At 38.5% G+C, this 20,885-nt stretch overlaps 1 protein-coding gene across 1 annotated transcript; it reads right to left on the bottom strand.

The window, feature by feature from the left end:
- Positions 1–680: 680 nt before the first annotated feature.
- On the bottom strand, positions 681–2,571 carry LOC110734994 (beta-galactosidase 10-like). The gene is made up of 3 exons (XM_021915118.1): positions 2,250–2,571; positions 1,370–1,458; positions 681–1,244 (listed from the first exon to the last, which is right to left on the bottom strand). Exons 1-3 carry the CDS (start codon positions 2,316–2,318, stop codon positions 1,130–1,132), a joined length of 273 nt encoding a protein of 90 aa, XP_021770810.1. The 5' UTR covers positions 2,319–2,571; the 3' UTR covers positions 681–1,129.
- Between the last annotated feature and the right edge of the window lie 18,314 nt (positions 2,572–20,885).

Here is a 20,885-nt window from a genome sequence, read left to right as displayed (position 1 = left end):
ACATTTCTTTAATCATTCATTAAATCAACAAGCATTTCTTTGCTCATTTGTGAAATGAGCAAACATTAGTTTGCTCATTTGTAAAATAAACAAACATTTCTTTGATCATTTGGGAAATGAGCAATCAATTTATTACTCTTTGGCCTTTGTCTCATCATGAACTTTTTTACATTTTGGTATATTTTGAGGAATTATGATGATTATTTCAAGATAAAAATCATAACCACAACTGGACATGTATTTCTAGCAGAATCAAAATTCAGATCCTAGCAATTCAATCATAACATCATGTAACCAAGTAACCTACGCGTCTCAGGTAAAAAGGAAATTATACGTACCTTTTGTGTCTTTAGTCTTGCTTTAATGGTATCCACAAGATTTAATGTGGTTACAAGCGCTTTTTGCAATACAGCTCAAATTTCCTCTTCTGAGACAGGGCCCTAGGCAAGTTTGCCTAAAGTGGAAGAGAACCCTCAAGGACCACAACCACCAACTAGTCAACTACCTTCCACAGCCAAAACAGAAAAACCTACCATTCTTAAGAGCAGAAAAGTATCATTACAGGCTTACAACTTTAAGGTCTGTTACAATGTTCCTATTAACATCACACCTTTGAGCTAAATGTAGGCTATTTTCATATAATAGTAGTGTCTGATACATGATTGTGCCTGAATGCCTGACACAAGAGTCTGAGTAACATGCTTCATTACATTTTTAGTGGGGTGCACACCAAAGTAAGACGACAAAATACAATGGATTCAGTTGTTCATTCCCCTTCAAATTTAATTTACTTTGGTAATGAATAATTGAAAACTATACGGTACACTTTCAGCTAAAAATTAACCGGATGCACCAACGAACTCAAAATTTTGCAAAATTTCCACTTCAGAATTTCAGATTCCAAAAATAATCAACTTTCCCAATTTGACCATTATCACTATTTAACATTGAGAAAAAAAAACCCTTCCTTTCTCTTTGTACCTTCTTATTCCTTTGAATCTCTGACCTTTCTTTTTTCTTTTTTTTTTAATTCTATGCCAATCTCTGTATCAATTGCTGGAATCATAGTACCTAACTAGAGTTATTCGACAATGGCCATATACTATAAATCAGTGACACAGAGATCGAGTTAACTAACTATGTAATAGTTGTGTACACTTCCACTCTTCTGAAAAAAACGAGCAATATCATAAGTAACATCTTCGACAGGTCTGTGAGGATCCACGTCGCCAAATGTTTTGAACCTGGAGTTAAAGTCAAATAGTCTGTTCAATCATGAACTTATTTATAACGAGATGCTTAAAAATCTAAAAACTTGGAAAGCTCAAGATCTTGAAAGGCAACTTAAAAAACATGTTAGAAAAGTTACCATCCAGGCCAGTTCTCAGTCCAAATCTTCGGACTTTTGGAAGAACTTGGAGTAAAGTCGTCACAGTAGAATCCATTACAAGTATTTATCTGCAAATAATTAGCATGGTCACATAAACTATGGCTCATTGATGATTGATTTCTGTTAAGTTCCTAAAAAATTCATTAAACAAGACAAAAAAACCGCAAGCATATGAATGGGAAACCTATGTAAACTTAATGTAATGGTATTAAAGCGTACAATTTCTACCACAAGCAAGAAACATCCTTTACACAAGTTAACCTATATAATTCTCCCAAAAAGGAGAAGTTTTTTACTCGCAACATTTACATAATCAGTTAATAAAAAATAAAAAAATAATAGTAATGGTTATGCATAAAATAAAATAAATAAAGGGTGAGACATCTCTCTGCTTATTCCTTTTTTGTTTTTGGGAAGGAGAGGGACAAAAGAAGATATAGAAAGTCAGAAACACCTCAACTGAAGCAACACCTTTCATATTATTATTTCTGAAAGGAAGTAGTGATAGATCCTGGAGTTTCAGTTATCATTAAAAACAATCAAGAAATCCAATAACGAGCCATGTACATAGGATGTAATGGAAGAGGAAACAGCTTGGGGCTCAACAGAACCACCCACAATGCCCAAAGGTATGATTAGATCAACACTATAACATAACATAATAAGCAGACACATATGGATAGACATGAAACACAACTAGATAAGATGAGCAAAATAGTTCAAGAAGTAGTTATATGTTTGCAGCTATGTCACATATGAAGGTTTAGATAATAAACCTTTCCGAGCAAAATACATGGGAAACAAAGAAATCACAGAATTCACACATAGAAAATGAACCTGCATATCCAAATATTCTCACCACAGGATCAGGTTTATCCCACTGTTGGCACATTATCCAAGGCACACCTATGTTCTGAGAAAGGGCCATATTGGCAGCCCACAAGGCATATTTCTTCCCTCCATCTCCATATGATTGTTCATAATAACCATATTCCTTTTCTACCTACAAGAAAAAAGAAAAATAATACCAAGTATTACATGAATACTGTAGTTGTATGAATTGACATTACAAGAAGGAAAACAAAACCAATAGAGCCACAAAGAACTTGTAAAACAAAAGCAAAAAGTGCTCAAATGCAAGACATCACTATATATAAAAGAATTTTTGTAGAACAGAACCAACTCACTACCACAAGTGCTCTATAATCCTATATCACTTAACTTCTCAAATATACAAATGCTTTGTAAGAACAGAAAAATATAGCTTTTGAACTAAGTTCTGCTTTACTTGCTACTTCTAACACTTCCACATTTTTCTATGCAATGCAACATCCATTTCAGGACTTGCTTAAACAATATTTAATTTGAATGTACCTGAGCCATGATGATCGGACCTCTTTGTGATGTAAAAAGCTTCTCCTTCTTCATCAGGTCCACTATGTATGTCGTGAACTTCTTCATGTAATACTGCTTAGGACAACCACCAACACAGAAAAGTTAAAGATTCATGCTAAACATTTTGGCAATTGAACGAGTATAAAACATTAAGAAACCAGAAAATGAACAAAATTAAATCAAGAACTCATAAAATTGCTTCGTACTATCATCACGTGATACAAACTACTAAAAATCACATAAAAACAAAGTAAAATGCCCAAAATCAATAAATTGATACTTACATCATTCGTTCATATGTAACAATAGCTTCGGTTGAATCCATTTGATGAAGAATTTCGCGATTTCTAGGGTTTCAACAAAATCACAAAAACCATATTCAATACCAAAATTTGAACAATTGAAGCCAAATATCAAAGGAAAAATAATTAAAACAGCAAATACCTAACTATAGTTGTAGATTCAAGTCGAAATTCAAAGATATCTCAGCATTACGATCAAAGCAGTGTTCGTTCAGAAATTTTTGGGGAAAGAAGAGAGAGAAAGGCAAGACCTAGATCAATATCTAGAGAGAGAAAAAGCTGGACACTTTTTTTAAATTTTTCTTATATACAATCTAAAATTTACAATAATCCATTATTTTGACAGGGATAGATGTGGAGCGTTGGATCTTGTTTGATTCAATGGTTATAAAGTGTTCTCACATAAGGGATGTGTTCTCACATGATCCTATTTCTATGTATGATTAGGGGATTTTTTTCCCGCCACGGGGACCACTCAAATCCTGCCACATGTCATCCATGTGGATCAATCAAAGTCCGCCACGTGTCACTTCGTGAGAGGTCCAAGGTGGACCAATCAGGCCACGACACGTGGCAGACAGATAGCCTACCAGGAAGCTGGCCTCTTACGGCCCAAATTCCCAGGCAAAGCCCAGTCAGCCCTAGGTTTACTAAACCCTAGTATTGGGCATGTTTTCCAACACCCTATAAAAGGGAGATGTTTCCCTTTGAGGAAAATCTATTCAGAAATACTTAATTCACATTAACTCTCCATCAGAGAAAGTCAGACACCTGACCTCGAACTGAGCAATTACACATTGCAGATACTCTCTTGGAATCTGAGAGAGACCTTTTACTTTCTGCACTTTACTCCTCATACACGTTCTAACTTGATCGTCGGAGGTGGAACTCCCACCCACCGGAGTCTCCGTTGTTTTGCAGGTACAGGCGTCAAGAAGTCAGTCTTGGAATTGTAACTCTCCCGCAGGACATCAAAAAACCCCGAAACATTTGGTGCCGTCTATGGGGAGAGTACTTCTGAGATGACTTCACAAGAACTTGTACCGCCTCTAAATGAGAAACGGCCTATGGCCGATGTCCAGGTCTACTCGGACTAGGATACAGATGACGACTATGAAGTCGCCACCAACACGGCCCCTGATGGGTCCCTGAGAACAAGGCGCATCCGTCCCACTGAAAGGAGGGAACAGAACACCGACCAGGCAGGGCCCAGTGAAACAGTCGGCCAGCCGACTGGTCAGCTCCAGGTGGCTGAAGGATCAACCCCCATCACTGGAAACGAGCTCATGACTCTCATGACAAGTTTCAAAGGGGAGATAAAGGATCTTATTGATAAATGGACGGTTGTCCCTACCAAGGAACAGTCGGCCAAGAAGCCCCCTTATTTTGGGAGGAAAAAGCCGGTCAAGGACCGAGAGGCCACTCCTTACCCTAAACCGAGGGAGGGATAGAAGCCTTTGTTAAATTTGGCCGGACTTCGGTTCCCTGAGCCAGGGAAGAGGAAAGCCATCCGGCATATACAGCCGGATGGTTCCAAGAAAACATATTCCGATGCTCGGATGATAATCTAGTAAAAGAAGAATATGTAACTGTCAGAGTCGGCCTCAACGTCGAACTTCAATGACAGCTTTTCAGAATACCTCAATGAGGTATTCTCAATCAAACCAAGAGAACCAGACAGGCAGCATGTCCGCCCACTCTAGTCCTCAGATGTTCTAGGCGTCCCTATATGCGCCTCCACAGCCATACATGTCGTATGGACCACCTTGTATGCAGCCTACCCTCTTTGGGGGGCAGGCGGCACAAAATATCCAGCCTTTGGATTGGCAGCTCCGACTGCTAAGACATGGGGAACAACCTTCAGCTTTCTCCAAGGAAATAACTGAGGCCGCACAGCTGGCCAAGGTAAAAAATGTGTTGGTAGGTACTTATGATGGTACCACCAATCCTGAAGACCATCTGATGGCATACACCAACCTTATGTATCTACAAAGGTTGGATGATGTGGCATGGTGTAGATGCTTCCCGGCCACATTGAAGGGCGTCGCCAGCAATGGTTCGGCAACCTGCCAGCCGAATGCATCAATAACTTTAAGACGCTTGCATACTTGTTTGTGTCAAACTTCTCAATGAATATCCCTACGAAGAAAACAAGTCTTGACTTGGGATCCATACAGCAAGGAGAGAAGGAGGGGCTACGCTCATATATCAGGCGGTTTTATCTGATGAGAATTCAGATTCAAGGACTGTTTGATGAGGTAGCTTACACAGACTTTTTCAAAGGTCTGATGGACGGGTCGGCCTTTAAGTTCGACCTCGTCAGAAAGAGGGTGGCTACCCTCTAAGAGGCACTGATGGAGGCGGACACCTATATACAGGCGAACGAGCTCTGCAACATTAGTAAGCAGTCGGACTCAAAGAGGTTTGACAAAAAAGAGAGTTGGCCATCACAGCCTGCTAAGAAAGAAGAAAAGAAAAGAAAACAAGTCTGGGTGACTGAAACTTCTGAACAGCCATCCCAGAAGAAAAAGAGAGAAGCAAAGACGTACTCCCCAAAGTACGAATTCAATAAAGACTGTTACTCCATCCTCATGGAGATTAAGGACAGGGTCTCTATTGACAAGCCGGCTCCTATAAAAGGTTCCGCTAAAAATCGGAACAAAAACAAATACTGCCACTACCATGAGGATATTGGCCACGTCACCAACGAATGCTATAGCCTCAAGCGGCTGTTGGACCGTCTGGCTGACAAAGGAGTCCTAAAGTCTTATATCTTGAGGTCCAAGGTTACCTTGAAAACTAACCCTGGACAGTCGTCCAAAAAGAAGCCCCACTTTGCTAATAGCTCGGATACGGATGAAACTCCGATCTATACAATAGCAGGCGGCTTCGTTGGAGGCGGCCCTACCATCCGGGGCAATAAAGACTATGTCAGGCGCCTCGATGTTAACTCAGTCGACGAGGGACTGGCTTCCAAGGACTACTTCCCCGAAGTCGTTATTACTAAGGATGGCAAGGGCAAAATCAGGAGGCCGCTTGATCACCCTATTGTCATCGAATGCAAAGTGGCCAACCAAAGAGTTGGCCCAATCCTCATTGACACTGGGAGCTCGTCTGATCTCATCAGTCACAAGTACCTGGCCAAGCTCAGGTACAAGCCCGAGAGTATGCACCAGGTCTCTTATCCTTTAGTGGGATTTGGGGGTGGTGTGGTACATCCGGTAGGTCGAATAGACTTACCCATTCGTTTGGGCGAGAAAGGGGAGGGACGCCACATGGTGGTCCGGTTCTTAGTTGTTGAAGAACTGACGGCCTACAACATGATTTTGGGGCGCCCCACCCTGAATAAATCCAAGGCTATTATCATCCCTTCTCTTATGCTTCTCAAGTTTGAGAGGGATGATGGAATAGTCGGCTCCTTACGGGGAGACTAGAAGATGGTCAGGGAGTGCTATCTCTCTGATGTTAAGCCCGCTGTGGTCGCAGCCGGCCCCAGTGGAGAAACTACTGACCTTGACTAGGTCAAGGAAGCCTCGCCTACTCTGACAGCAGCCGGCAAGAAGAGAAAGGCTAACCAAATGGTGGCCGAGAAAAAAGACAGGTATGCAATAGCAATCACTGACCGGTCAAAGACTGGTTGAACTCCGTCCCCAGCCGGCTGGTGAACACATGGACATCGTCCTCGATGACTCTCGTCCTGACCGGACTGTTAAGGTTGGGACGACTGCTTTTGCTGAACTCGGTGCAGACTTGCACCACTTGTTGAAGGAATTCAAAGACATCTTTGCCTTTGAAGTGGACGAGATGCCAGGCGTCAGCCCGGATCTAGCCGTCCACAAACTTGCATTGGATCCTAAAAAGAAGCCGGTAAGGCAAAAGAAAAGGAACCATGGTGAAGAAAGAAGCCAAGCGACAGCCGCCGAGGTGAAAAGATTGTTAGATGCTGGTTTCATTTGGCAATGCTACTTCCTAGATTGGGTTGCCAATGTTGTCCTAGTATAGAAGCCGAATGGAACCTGGCGCATGTGTGTTGACTACACAGACTTGAACAAGGCATGTCCGAAGGATAGCTATCCTCTCCCAAAGATCGACAGTCTGGTCGACTCTACAGCCGACCATGCCTTGATGAGCTTCATGGACGCCTATTCAGGCTTTCACCAGATACCCTTGTGGAAGAAATATCAAGAAAACACGGCATTCGTCACTGATCAGGGGTTATTCTGCTATATTGTGATGCTGTTTGGTTTGAAGAACGCGCCTGCTACCTTCTAGAGAATAATTAATACAATCTTCGTTAATCAAATAGGAAGGAATGTGGAGGCGTATATTGATGATATGATTGTAAAATCCAAACTTCAGACAGACCTTCTTACAGATCTCCGAGAAACATTCTCCACACTCAGGCGGCACCATGTCATGCTAAATCCCAAGAAATGTGTTTTTGGTGTTAAGTCTGGGAAGTTCCTTGGATTTCTGATTGATCAAAAGGGGATAGAGGTTAATCCAGAAAAATTATAGGCGGTCATAGACATGCAGTTGCCCCGTACTGTAAAGGAAGTTCAAAAATTAACAGGTTGTCTGGCGGCATTGGGGAGATTCCTCAGTCGGTCAAGCGACAAGTGCCTCTATTTTTTCCAAGCAATAAAGAAGAAGACTATGTTTGAATGGGGGACGGATGTAGAGGCGGCCTTCCAAAAGTTGAAGGAACACTTGCACTCTTTGCCAAGGCTTGCCATCCCTCTGTCAAAGGAAGTATTATACATGTACTTGGATGTCTCTGATCATGCTCTCAGTGCCGTTCTTCTTGCTGAAAGAGACGGATGCCGGCTCCCCGTCTATTTCATCAGCCATTCGAAGCCTTACTTCTTGGCACATCCGGTCGTGGTCTACACTGACCAACCAATCAAGCGGCCACTGACAACCATGGAATCATCCGGTCGAATGATTAAATGGGCAATTGAAATGCAAAGCCTAGAAATTACTTTTGAGCCAAGGAAAGCAGTGAAGGGGTAGGCACTTGCCGACTTCATTGTTGAAATGACTAGGCCGGCTAATCCAGAAAATCCTGACCAAGTCTGGAAGGTATATGTGGATGGGAGCTCCATAATGAACGGCTATGGTGCAGGCGTAATATGTCAGTCTCCTGAGGGAGACAAGTATGAGTATGCACTACGTTTCAAATTCCAAGCCTCAAACAATGAGGCAGAATATGAAGCCCTACTAGCCGGCATCCGCATGTGCAAGGCGGCCGGGGCAAAGAAAGTGGACGCCTGTTCTGATTCACAACTAATTGTTTGCCAATATCATGGTGACTATGAAGCCACACATCCGGCTATGACCAAGTATCTACAGGCGGTAAAAGAAGAGGCTGGGACACTTGAAGAATTCCACCTAAGTCAAGTGCCCAGGTCTGAGAATAACCAGGCGGATGCCCTCTCCAAATTGGCGTCATCCGCCTCCTGTGACACACCAAGGTCTGTTTTATGGGAGGTGATGGAAAAAAGGAGCATTGAGGAGGAACCTATTGGAGTCCTAGATTGAAGCTCAACCTGGATGGATGGCATCCGGTCATACTTAATAGACGGCACCCTACCGGACACTAACCCAGAGATGATTGTAATGAAAAAGCGTGCGTCTAACTTTGAGATTCATAAAGGGGAACTTTTCAAAAAAGGCTATCTACAACCTCTTTTGAAGTGTGTTACCCTAGGAAAGGGCAAGAGGTCCTCGAAGACTTGCATTCAGGGTTCCGCGCCTCCCACATAGGCAATAGGACCCTAGCAAAGAGAGTCAGGCGGCAAGGCTACTTCTGGCCTATCCTAAAAGCAAACGCCATGGAGATGGTGAAAAAATGTGACAAGTGCCAAAGGTTTGGCAAGCTCATCCGTCGTCCGGCCACTGACCTGACGGTTATCCATAGCCTAATACCATTCGCCAAATGGGGCATGGACATTCTAGGTCCCTATATGCCTGCTACAGGCGGACGGAGATATATTTTGGTAGCAGTCGACTATTTTACCAAGTGGGTAGAAGCGGAGGCAGTTAAAAGCATTAAAACCAAAGATGTTATCTCCTTCATCTGGAGAAATGTCATCACTCGGTATGGGGTGCCCATGTCTATGGTCTTTGATAACGAACCTCAATTTGAGACGCTTGTTCTCAAGAACTGGTTGGGAGACCAAGGAATCTCTCATTGTTTTGCATCAGTCGGCCGCCCCCCAAGCAAACGACCAGGTTGAAGCCTTCAACAAGTTAACCTCTGATGGCATCAAGAAGAAAATTGAAAGAGCTGGCGGCCTATGGGCTGGCGAGCTACCGCATGTTCTGTGGGCCATCAGGACAACTGAAAAAGGGGTGATTGGTGAAACTCCATTTCTCATGGTTTATGGGGCAGAGGCTGTTTTGCCTATTGAGCACTATAAGCCGACTCTTCGAGTCATGCTTTATGACGAAGAGGTCAACTGGGAAGCCATGCGGTTAGCATTAGATTCACTTCCATAACGCAGGGGCAATGCAGCCTTGCGTCATGAGATCTACCGTCTGAAATGACGAGAGCTTACAATAAAAGAGTGCACAAGCGGCCCCTAAAAGTAGGGGACTTTGTGCTACGAAAGATGGAAGCAGTAGGTAGGGCCAACGAGCAGGGGAAGCTGACTCCTAATTGGGATGGCCCTTACCGAATCTATGAAGAAGTTAGAGGCGGCACCTACCGCCTAAAAACACCGCCACGTGGACCACTCAAATCCTGCCACATGTCATCCACGTGGACCAATCACAGTCCGCCACGTGTCACCTCGTGAGAGGTACAAGGTGGACCAATCAGGCCACGACACGTGGCAGACAAATAGCCTACCAGGAAGCTGGCCTCTTACGGCCCAAATTCCCAAGCAAAGCCTTGTCAACCCTAGGTTTACTAAAACCTAGTATTAGGCACGTTTTCCAACACCCAATAAAAGGCAGATGTTTCCCTCTGAGGAACATCTATTCAGAAATACTTAATTCACATTAACTCTCCATCAGAGAAAGTCAGACACCTGACACCTTGAACTGAGCAATTACACATTGCAGATAAGCTCTTGGAATCCGAGAGAGACCTTTTACTTTCCTCACTTTACTCCTCATACACGTTCTAACTTGATCGTTGGAGGCGAAACTCCCACCCACCAGAGTCTCCGTTGTTTTGCAGGTACAGGCGTCCAGAAGTCAGTCTTGGAATTGTAACTATCCCGCAGGACATCAAAAAAACCTCGAAACAATGTATGTATATATATATATATATATATATATATATATATATATATATATTTGATTTCACTAACAAATTGGTATCATTTATTCTTGTTAACTAAATTAGTTTTTTTTTCTAAAAAAACGTACTACATTACACTATGTATGTCTCAAATAATGTTAAGAATCTTTTTTTTTTTGGATTAATACTGTTTTTTAATCCCAACTTTCATCAATTTATTTTCATTAATCTCAACTTTGGATTATTCCTCAATAAACCCAACTTTAAGGTGGCCTATCATTCTTCATACCCAACTGGTAACTAAACCTGTTGTACCAGGTCCCTTGACACATGTCAAGTCCTGATTGGTCCAAAAATTTAAAAAAAATATAAAAAAAATATAAAACAAAAAAAACCAAAAATCACAAAAAACAACCAGCCACCTCCATCCCACCGCAGCCCCACCGCCTCCTCACTAGCCCCCACCGGAAACCACCATCTCCCTCCCCAATCCCACCGAAAACCACTAAATTCCCCCAAAACCACCTGCAGCTTCACTCCCTTCCCCTGAAACCACCCGCAGCCTCACTCTCTTCCCCCAAAACCACTCACAGCCCCCAACTTCTTCTCTTGAAACCACCATCAAGCCACCATTTTCACTCCTAACTTCTCCCGAAACCATTGAAACTCCAGCCCCCTTCGCCAAACCCCATTTCCCTCGAAACACTTGAATCCACCAAAACCACCAACGACAGGCCTCCCAACCCCCAAAACCACCAGCCACCGACACAACAATTGAATTCGACCTCTAATAACCGACGCAGGGGAGGTTGGGGAATTTCGCTAGCGGATCTAGGTGGAAAAGAAGATAAGGAGGGAGGTTAGGGTGGTTTCGCGAGCGGGCAAGCAGGTGGGAGGGTGGTGGTTTCGCGGATGGTAGGGGGTTGGTTTGAGGCGATTTCGGGGGTGGGGGGAAGGGATGGGGTAGTTTCGGGGTTGGGGTTGGGGAAGGTGGTTGTTTTCGTTGGAGTGGAAGGGGAAATGGGAGGATTCTGGCGAGGTGGCGGTGGATTCTGGCTGGGCTAGGGGGATGGGGGTGGTTGGTAGGGAGGAGAGGATTTTTTTTTTAAATTTTTTATTTTTATTTTTTTTTGTTTTTTCTTAATTTATTTGATTTTATTTATTTATTTTTATTTTTTGAAGCAATTAGCATGTGACACGTGTCAAAAAAAATTTTAAATTTTTTTTAGCGCTTTCATCAAGTTACCGGTTTTTGGGATTGAAGAATGATAGGCCACCTAAAAGTTGGGATTATTAGGGAATAATCCAAAGTTGGGATTAATGAAAATAAATTGGTGAAAGTTGGGATTAAAAAACAGTAGTAATCCTTTTTTTTTTTGCTTAAATTTAAATTGATTTATATATTTTTGGAAGGATACATCAGACATTTCATTTCAAGTAATTTTTTTTATTTGATATCCAAATTACTTTCTTAGAGCTTCTAAAATACATATAAATACGGATAAAACACATCAAATCTTTTATTTATGTTTAAATTTGTTATCTAATTTTATTTATGTATAAGATTTGTTTCCTAAATAATTTTTTTTTTTTAAAATAAAAATTAAAAGACTAAGGACACACCTGGAGATAATGCGTGTCACTTTCTTATTACTGGTGTGTTTTTTATTGTATGTTTATTGATACAAATACTTAGATTCCCTTAATATGCCTTCTTAAAAAGCGAAACTAAGAGACAATACAAATCGATATAAAGTGTGTGTACAAATAATTGTTAAAACTGATGAACTATTTCTAAGTGTTTCGAGCTTTTCAAACGACCTCTTAAAAATATGTGTGAAAAGCGTTACCTCAAAACTTAGAAATGTGTTTATTATTTATACTACTTGGGGGTCGGGATAAGTCATTCCGTGACCTAGAAGGTCATATCTTAGGTTGAAGATCTTTTCCTAAAATTTAAAACTCACTTGAAGGAAAACATCTTCTATATTATTTTGTTTCCTAAAATAGGACCAGAATAACATCCTAAGATATAGGCGCAATAATTTATCTCCTAAACAGAATAAACATGATTTCACGTAGTTGGCAAATACTTCCTTTGCTAAAAATATGTTAAGGACATAATCTTTAACTTTTGGAATTACCGAACATTCACCAACTAATTGTCCAAGTCAATTTTGTTTGCAGAAATGGTAGTGTCCTAGGTATTAGGTCAACTCTACAATGGAAATAAGGGGATGCATTGGGTAAGCCGGCCTATTATCCAGCTGCCAAAGAGCATGGGAGGGTTATGCATTCGGGGAACTAATGTCTTAAATGAGCATTACTTTTCAAACAAGCAACGAGAATGCATCTTAACCCACAACTTCTTCTCTCAAAAGTGCATAGAGGGTGTCAACCGTACAGAATCTGCAACATGGCAAGACCATATGAGAGGATTGGAAATCCTTCCATGGGGAGGGCGAGCTTGGGAAAAACCAATTGTGCTTTTAAAAAGGTGTTTGCATGGAAAGATGGGAATGACACGAACATTAAGGCTACAAGTATGCCTTGGGTACGAGGTGAAATTCCAGTTGCAAACTCAAGCCAAACTTTAAGGTCTGCGTTGAACTGGAAGTTTAGTGATTTCATTGACATTCGAACAGCTACCGAGAAAGTAGGAAAGGTGAGAGAATGTTTTGGGTGGGAAAGTGCAAAGGCTATATTGTCTATGGAGCTTCCACAAAGATTGGATGATGATTACATTTATTGGAAGTATCATCCCTTAGGGAAATACACCGTGAAAACCAGATATTATTTTTTATCAAAGGAACAAGGATTGGAAAGGAATACACTTGCGACTATAGACCAAGACTTTGTGAAGCTAATTTGGAGGTTGAACATCCAGCCAAAATGGAAGTTATTTTTGTGGAGGCTCTTTCATGATGCTGTTGCAGTTAAGGAAAATTTAGCAAAAAGAGGAATTCATATTGATGAAGCTTGTGACTATTGTGGGGAGGAAATAGAAGATAGCCAACACTTATTTCATCTGTGTAATCTAGCAAAGGATGTCTGGGAGAATGGATCCTTTTAAAACCAAACTAAAATATTAAAACAACAGATTTTTCACCATATACCACTGAGTTAATGCGTAATTCATACCATATACCACACAAAACTTTCTAATACACCAAATACCACTCAGTTAATGTACATTAACACAAAATGCCTTTTTTGGTAACTGTCGTTAGTCTGTCGTTTGGGGAATTTACTAATTCACCATATACCATTATTTTATAAGTTATTTCACCATATACCATTTGTTTAAAGTTATTTCACAATATACCCATAATTGTACAAAGGTTTGTGTTAAAAAAAACTAGCCGTTGAACAGTTATAACGGCTAGTTTGTGTATATAAATGTAATACTTTAGTGATTCACGTACCAAGTTACACTTCTAAAAGCATTTGCAAAGATTTCCACACACTCAATATCATCATCATCATCATCGTCATCTTTCGGTTCTTCGTACGTAAGAGTGCTAAACAAAGCTTGTTCTTGTGGTAGGAAGTTTGCAATAAGGAGCTCTGATTCGGCAAAAAATCCACAAAGGTTGTACTATAAGTGTGATGTATTTGAGACATTCAGGTGGTGCAAGGGTAATGTGGAGCAAATGTCCCGTCGGGTTATGAAAATCAAAGCAGAGGAGGGGTAGACACGCATGGAGGTGAGATCTTGTTGAAGCAAGAGTTGAAGGAGCTCAAGAGAAGAGTAGCAAAGCAGCAAAAGATAATAAATGTAGCAATAAAAATACAAGTAATTATGTTTATGGTTACTGTATTTGTAGCCTTGAAATGATTAATGTAAACAAAATCCCTGGGTTCAAGTCTTTGGTTGTAAATGACCCTGAAACCATGCTTGCATGGTATCCCTATTCCTTTCCATTTCCCACACCCATAGGTCATATTCCCAAGTGTGACAGGGAACTTGACATGGCCATCCCTGACTTCAAATTCTCCACCACCAGAACCTATACTCATCACTCCTTGGCTCCAAAACCCCTTTAGCATACTCTGTCAGCTCATTAGGTTCCATATCAATTGCTTTATCAAACCTAGAACCTAGAACCTATGTAAAATTACCCTAAAGTACTACATTTATGTACACAAACTAGTCGTTATAACTGTTCAACGACTAGTTCTTTTTTAAAACACAAACCTTTGTAAAATTATGGGTATATTGTGAAATAACTTTAAACAAATGGTATATGATGAAATAACTTATAAAATAATGGTATATGGCGAATTAGTAAATTACCCCAAACGGCAGACTAACGGAAGTTACCAAAAAAGGCATTTTGTGTTTAGTGTACATTAACTGAGTGGTATTTGGTGTATTAGAAAGTTTCGTGTGGTATATGATGAATTACCCATTAACTCAGTGGTATATGGTGAAAAATCCGTTAAAACAATAATTAATGTTAGTGTCAACAATTACATAAATAATCCAATACAATAAATAATAAACAAAGAATCATATAACCCTCTTTGCTCAATCTCATCATGTTTGATATGCTCCTTCTACCTGCACTCTTCTTTATTTCAATCTCACTACTTGCCATATAAAATGGGTCATGGTAGGGCCAATCCAAAGAAAAGCCAAACACAAACAACAAAGTACGAATCAGCAAAAGCTCATATGCACCAAAAGGAACAATCACACTAACGTGAATATCTTAACAATAAACAATAATAAATAAATAAATAAAAACAAGCTTGCCATACAACACAAGTCAACTTACCTTTGACTTATGACTCTACTTTAATTCATTAATAAATAGCTTTGGATAACACATCGAACGGGTTTGCTTCCTTAACTATCCCTTAAAAATAAGGGACCCTTCACTTGGGATCTAATCAAGTGAGTACCAACTAGTGTCACCTTGTGACAGAATTCCAGCGCATAATAATAATTAAAGAAAGTACATCATCTTGTAGCCCTGTAGAAGCTGTGGTTAAATATAAAACCCCATAACTCCCCCCATATGTTCATACTCAAGGTATATACATTCCAAGAGTTTTGGTGCGTATCCTCTTACAATTTACGTGATTTACCAATTTAACTTGTGATGACTTCAACCAATCAATCATGAATACAACACAACAATCATAAACACATACTTCAATTTGTTTCTTGAATGAACTAGTCAGCACATACAATTTACTTTAATTAAGGTTCCTTGCCTAGTTTTGTGCACAAAATTGCACGATTACTACCTTGGTGCATAAAATGCACTATTAAACTTCCTTGACTCAATCTCAACATATGTGAGTGAGTAATAAACTAACTTCCTTGACTCGACCTCAACTTATGTGGGTGAGTAAATAAATAAACTAACTTTCTTGAATCAACACCAATAATAAATGGGTGAGGATAAAATTATGAATCATGCTCAATAAATATAAGTTTAGATCTTTTCAATAAACATAAGCCTTGTTTATTAATTACATGCATTCTTGATAATGAATAATAAATAATATAACATGATTCAATAACTTTCAACTTGTATCAAGCTCATAATAACTATTCCAACATATTCACATGCTTACATATAAGACATGGATAATAATCAAGCATTCCAAGTATCACAACAACAACTTAATATGATACTAATCTCATACTAGATACCAAATTTAACTTCTTAACATGGTACTACGCAAAATTAATATATCCTACGCACATATGTACCTCAAACCATCTTTCCAACTAGCCACAATGCTAGAAATTACTCAACTTAAAGTCTCCTACAATACCAAATACATAAACTCAATTACTCCCTTAATTACACAAATTTTCAGAAACTTTTAAACACTTTAATACCTCTCTAATAAGCTGAAATTTTGGTTTAAAACCTTTAAAACTCTTTCTTTAATTGAAATTAAAACCACAAAGTAAAAACTCATTCATGGTGTTAATATAAAAATTCCAGCAAACTTTTTGAGGTTTAAACCCTTCAAATAAATCTGAAAATTCCATTAAAATTAATTAAAATCTTATCTACCTATGGGTAATCAATCCCTTTTTATTAAAACACTAAAGTAGTACTTAAAATAAAATTCCAGCAATTTAATTTAAATAAAAAATCATTAAAACTCCCTAAAATGTAGTCTTTAAGACTTATTATCCCTCACAATCAATGGGTATACAAAACCCCCAAATTAATTGCAAGTTAGAACCCTAAAAATCAACACTTTAATAGTTAAAACCCCTAACTTTTAATACTTTATAAAATCTGAAATTAAAACCCTTTATAATCTGAAATTTATACTCTTTAATTATTAAAACACAATTATAAAACATACTAATCATATTTCAATAATTAAAATCAAAATCCAAAATACATACTAGCTACATAATATAAATTAAACACAAGAGGAGAGAGAAGGGAACAACCACCACGGGTGGCGAGATGGTTGGCCGGCGTGTTGGGTGGTCGCCGAAGGTGGGTTCCGTCGACAGTGTCGTGGCAGCTATGTGGCAAGGGAAAGAAACCAAGACTTGCTTGCAATGCGTGGAAGTTTACGCATAAAACCCCAATAAAAGAAAACAAAGAAAAAAAATAAGAAAAGGAAAAAGATATAAGAAAAGGAAGTATTTACCTTATAAATCTGATTTTTGTATTCTTGTGTGGTAAATTTTTGGGGTTTTGGGAGGTATTTATAGCGTAGAGAATAGAGGGTAGGCTTGGGGTTAATAAATAAGTGGGCTTGAGTTATGAAATATTTGACCCACAAGGGTTCAAATAAATGAATTGGGCTTAGTTAAATGAAATGGGTAGGTTCAATAGGAGTATGTAAGGATTGTTTAATATGATTATTTAAATGAGACCAAATAATTAATAAATGTTTAGCCCAAAAATATATTTTACTTTTATAAAACTCAATAATAAAATTACTTTAGCCCTTTAAAATATTTAATTAAAAATACTTGAACCCAATATATTTTATAATTACTTAAATAATTTATAAAATACATAAACATACAGAGTATAACAGCAAGAGACTAATTTGGACATTGAAAGTAGGAATAATCCTAGTCACCCGCCCCGCTTTTATCATATTCAGTTAGGAATATATAAAAGTGGTTATGATAGTTTCATTGTGAAGATCGATGGAGCGTGGGATAAGAGTACTACAAGGTTAGGTATAGGCTGGACAATCACAGGTAGTGAGCATACTAACAATGTTGACGGGGGAGGAAAGCATGGAGCAGCTTCTTCAGCACTATAATGTGAGGCATGGGCATGTCTTGAAGCGTTAAAATGGGCCAAAGAAAAAGGAGAGCAAAGGGTTTTGATCCTTTCTGACTCTGTAGCACTCATCAACAACCTTTAAGACAATCAAGGTAAGGACGTCTCGATTGCTTGGACAATTAAAGAGATCAAGGAAGTGGGAAAGACTTTCCATAGGTGTGCGATTATAAAGGTTTAGAGAGATCAGGTTCAAAGGGCACATGGCATTGCAAGACAATGTCATATTACTCTCTGATTATATGTGTAATAGATAATTTGGTTGTTCATTTGCTATTGTCAAAAAAAAAAAAGGCAAGAAACCTTTCACCACTTAACTAAACAATTCATAAACAATTACAACAAGAAGACTAACTAAAATACAAGTCATGTTCTTCAAGTCTTGAAGTTTCTATGGATCAACCCCTTTGATTTCATCATTTTTTGAGCATTATTTAAAAAGGTTATCGATCGTACAATTGATATAATAATACCTAAACAAGCAATAACTAGCTAAGATGTTTATCATTACTTCAAAACCAAGGAAGTTAACAAATTCATACATGCCTAGAAAATTCCTCCATGAAACAAGGAATCCACATATGTCGCTCGTTAAACAACTCGCTTAGCCATTCAATGTCCTCCATCTTTTACTTCTTCATTAACTCACACCAACGATTCTCAAATTCCTCCATTGTAAAGCTTTCATATATGACAACTTTCAAAGGGCTTTTGAACTCATTATACCTGATATAAAGGTAACCGTTCAATAATTTCAAACTTCCCATTTAAATCTACTAAAAAGAGATATATCCAATCAACATATAATAGTTGCTTCATCTAAACAACACATATGATCAACAACATTATAGGTGACCATCTTACTAAAACAAAGTAAACAAAACATCATCTATTCACATAAAACACATACAAAAAAAATTGCTCATGTTAATACAACATCCAAACAAACGTTTCACAAACAAGTTCAAACATAAATCCACCTATCTTGTTTAAACTAATAATACATGAACATGCTCATTTCAAAACTATATCATAATAAACTTCAACACAACAGCTGAGTCATTTATTCAACAATCGAAATGTAATACTAACTACATCTAAACAAAACATAACTACAATAAAATTATAACTAAACCATCTTCAAACAGAGCAACTCAATCATATATTCACTAATCATGCATGAACATGCATAACTCACGAATTTCATTAAGTCATTGATAAATAATTGACCAGATAATATCAAAGCATTCAACCACTCGTCTACTTACAATTAAGTTGTATTTGCCAAGATTTTCAAGAAATTTCTTCATGATGTGCCAAATGCACCACCTATGATCCATAGTTTCAGCAAGAGGTCTCCTCGTTGTAGCTGCTTAGTCTATTAGAATCCCTAAAGGTTGGCAGGTTGCTTATTACCCATACATGCTAGCCATTGTTTGAATACTCAAGCATAAGTGTCACAATCTTCACTTAACACAAGTGCACAACCTAAGAGGATTTACTGGCCATGCATGATGATTGACCCTCACAAAATTTGCAAACGAAAGCTCATACTCATTGGTTAAGTACGTCACATCAAAACATACTACATCGCCAACATTTTCATACGCCCCCAAATCCTTGTGTCAAACCATAGAGCATCCTTAAGGCGGCCTTGTTCATCCAAATGATGCATATGTGGTAAAAGTTTTGATTGTCTACTTGCATTTTTTTCAATTTACTTCATCATAGCAACAACATCCATACCCTCCATTTTTTTCTTATCATAATAGTTGAGTAACCTCTTACAAACTGTTGATGTATAATACTTCATTTTATATTCTTTTACAAGATTTGCTTTGCTTGGACTTGGACTTGGCCTATGACTATCATGTTTAAGAACAACATACTTCAAAACCCACTCACCTTCACCATTCACACTAGCATATATACTTGCGGTATATATTCACACTTTTTTTATTTTCTCTTGCCTCGTTTTTAGCTCATCTGACCCAATTACACCATTAAAATTACCTTCACTACCTATACACATATGGCCTTTGCCCTATTTTTTGCCTCCCTTTGAGCCCACATGTCGAGAGCCCCCGAACATTCACACCTCTAAGTTATAGCTCTACACTCTTTTGTTTTTGTCGAGAATGCACCTTGAACCCTACTTACCCCAAATCCATGTTGTTCAGCGTATTGCTTATAGTAAACTTCAATGTCATGGGATATCTTGAAAACTATACCCTCCTTAGGTGGTTTACACAAACACCCTATTTGTAGACACTAAAATTTGTATTGTATAGATTTTCTGAGACTGTACGAGTATCAAATAGGCGCATTGTCTAGATTCTTCTGTTTGAGAATACTTGTCTATAGAGATTCTTCTATCTAAGGAAAGAATGTTCAATCTTAGGATCGAATGGAATGTAACTTGGTATCGAACCCCCGGGCATAAACACCGAACTAAACAAACAAATGTAAGAAACTGACTCAAAGAACTTGCGTTCTATGAGACTAAAGAAAATAATCTAGACTACAAAAATAATCAGAAATAAAAATAAAACCGTTTTCCCGGCAATGGCGCCAAATTTTGACAGGCTAGATTTTCCCGGCAGAGTCGTATCACCTAATCAAAAGTAGTTCCTAAGTCCTCTAACTAAAGCAGATAGGAAAGTAGGGTCGAATCCACAGGAAAACAATGTTCTTTTATTCCTAATAAATTAATATACTCTAAATTATCAAGTAACCAATTGTGATTTTAATAGAATTATATTAAGGGAATTAATTAAACTAATGCGATTAAAAATTATAAGAATATCAATAAATTAAAGCTTAGGACCACCAATAAATAATACTGTGTAATGATAGACAACAATCAATTATTAATGCATAAATTAACCAGATCATAAAGGTGTAGACACCTAAAAATGTATCCTCAAAACCAAACTCGATGATGAACAACCTTTCATCGCCATTATTGGTCGGGTTGAGTATTCAATATTTAGAGTGCTTAAATCCATATTTAATCCAATACATTTCATAAACCAACCCAATTCTTAGCCCATTTTCCCAAACCATAACTTATTTTCCTCTTTTTGTGTCCTAACACAAAACCAAGCTAAAATGATTTTTTTGGCCCTATAATTTTGATCCAAATATTGTTTATTTGGATAGGCCATTAAATAATCTTTCCAACAGTATATCATAAGCCCAATTTCGATTCAAAACGAAGAAGATATGAGCAAAACACTAAAACTCGGCCCAAACCCAAC

The sequence above is a fragment of the Chenopodium quinoa genome, unplaced genomic scaffold (genome assembly GCF_001683475.1).
Source record: "Chenopodium quinoa cultivar QQ74 unplaced genomic scaffold, ASM168347v1, whole genome shotgun sequence".
Taxonomy (NCBI): Eukaryota; Viridiplantae; Streptophyta; class Magnoliopsida; order Caryophyllales; family Amaranthaceae; genus Chenopodium; species Chenopodium quinoa.
The sequence above is the reverse complement of the archived record's forward strand: the minus strand, read 5'-3'. Positions and strand labels throughout refer to the sequence as shown.

Bases quoted from the DNA above. Each gene is read 5' to 3' on its own strand.
- LOC110734994 (XM_021915118.1), bottom strand. From the start codon at position 2,318: ATGGCCCTTTCTCAGAACATAGGTGTGCCTTGGATAATGTGCCAACAG. The intron at 1,459-2,249 runs GTGAGAATATTT...AATTATTTGCAG, and splicing joins GGGATAAACCTGATCCTGTG to ATAAATACTTGTAATGGATT. The intron at 1,245-1,369 runs GTAACTTTTCTA...CTTTAACTCCAG, and splicing joins ACTGAGAACTGGCCTGGATG to GTTCAAAACATTTGGCGACG.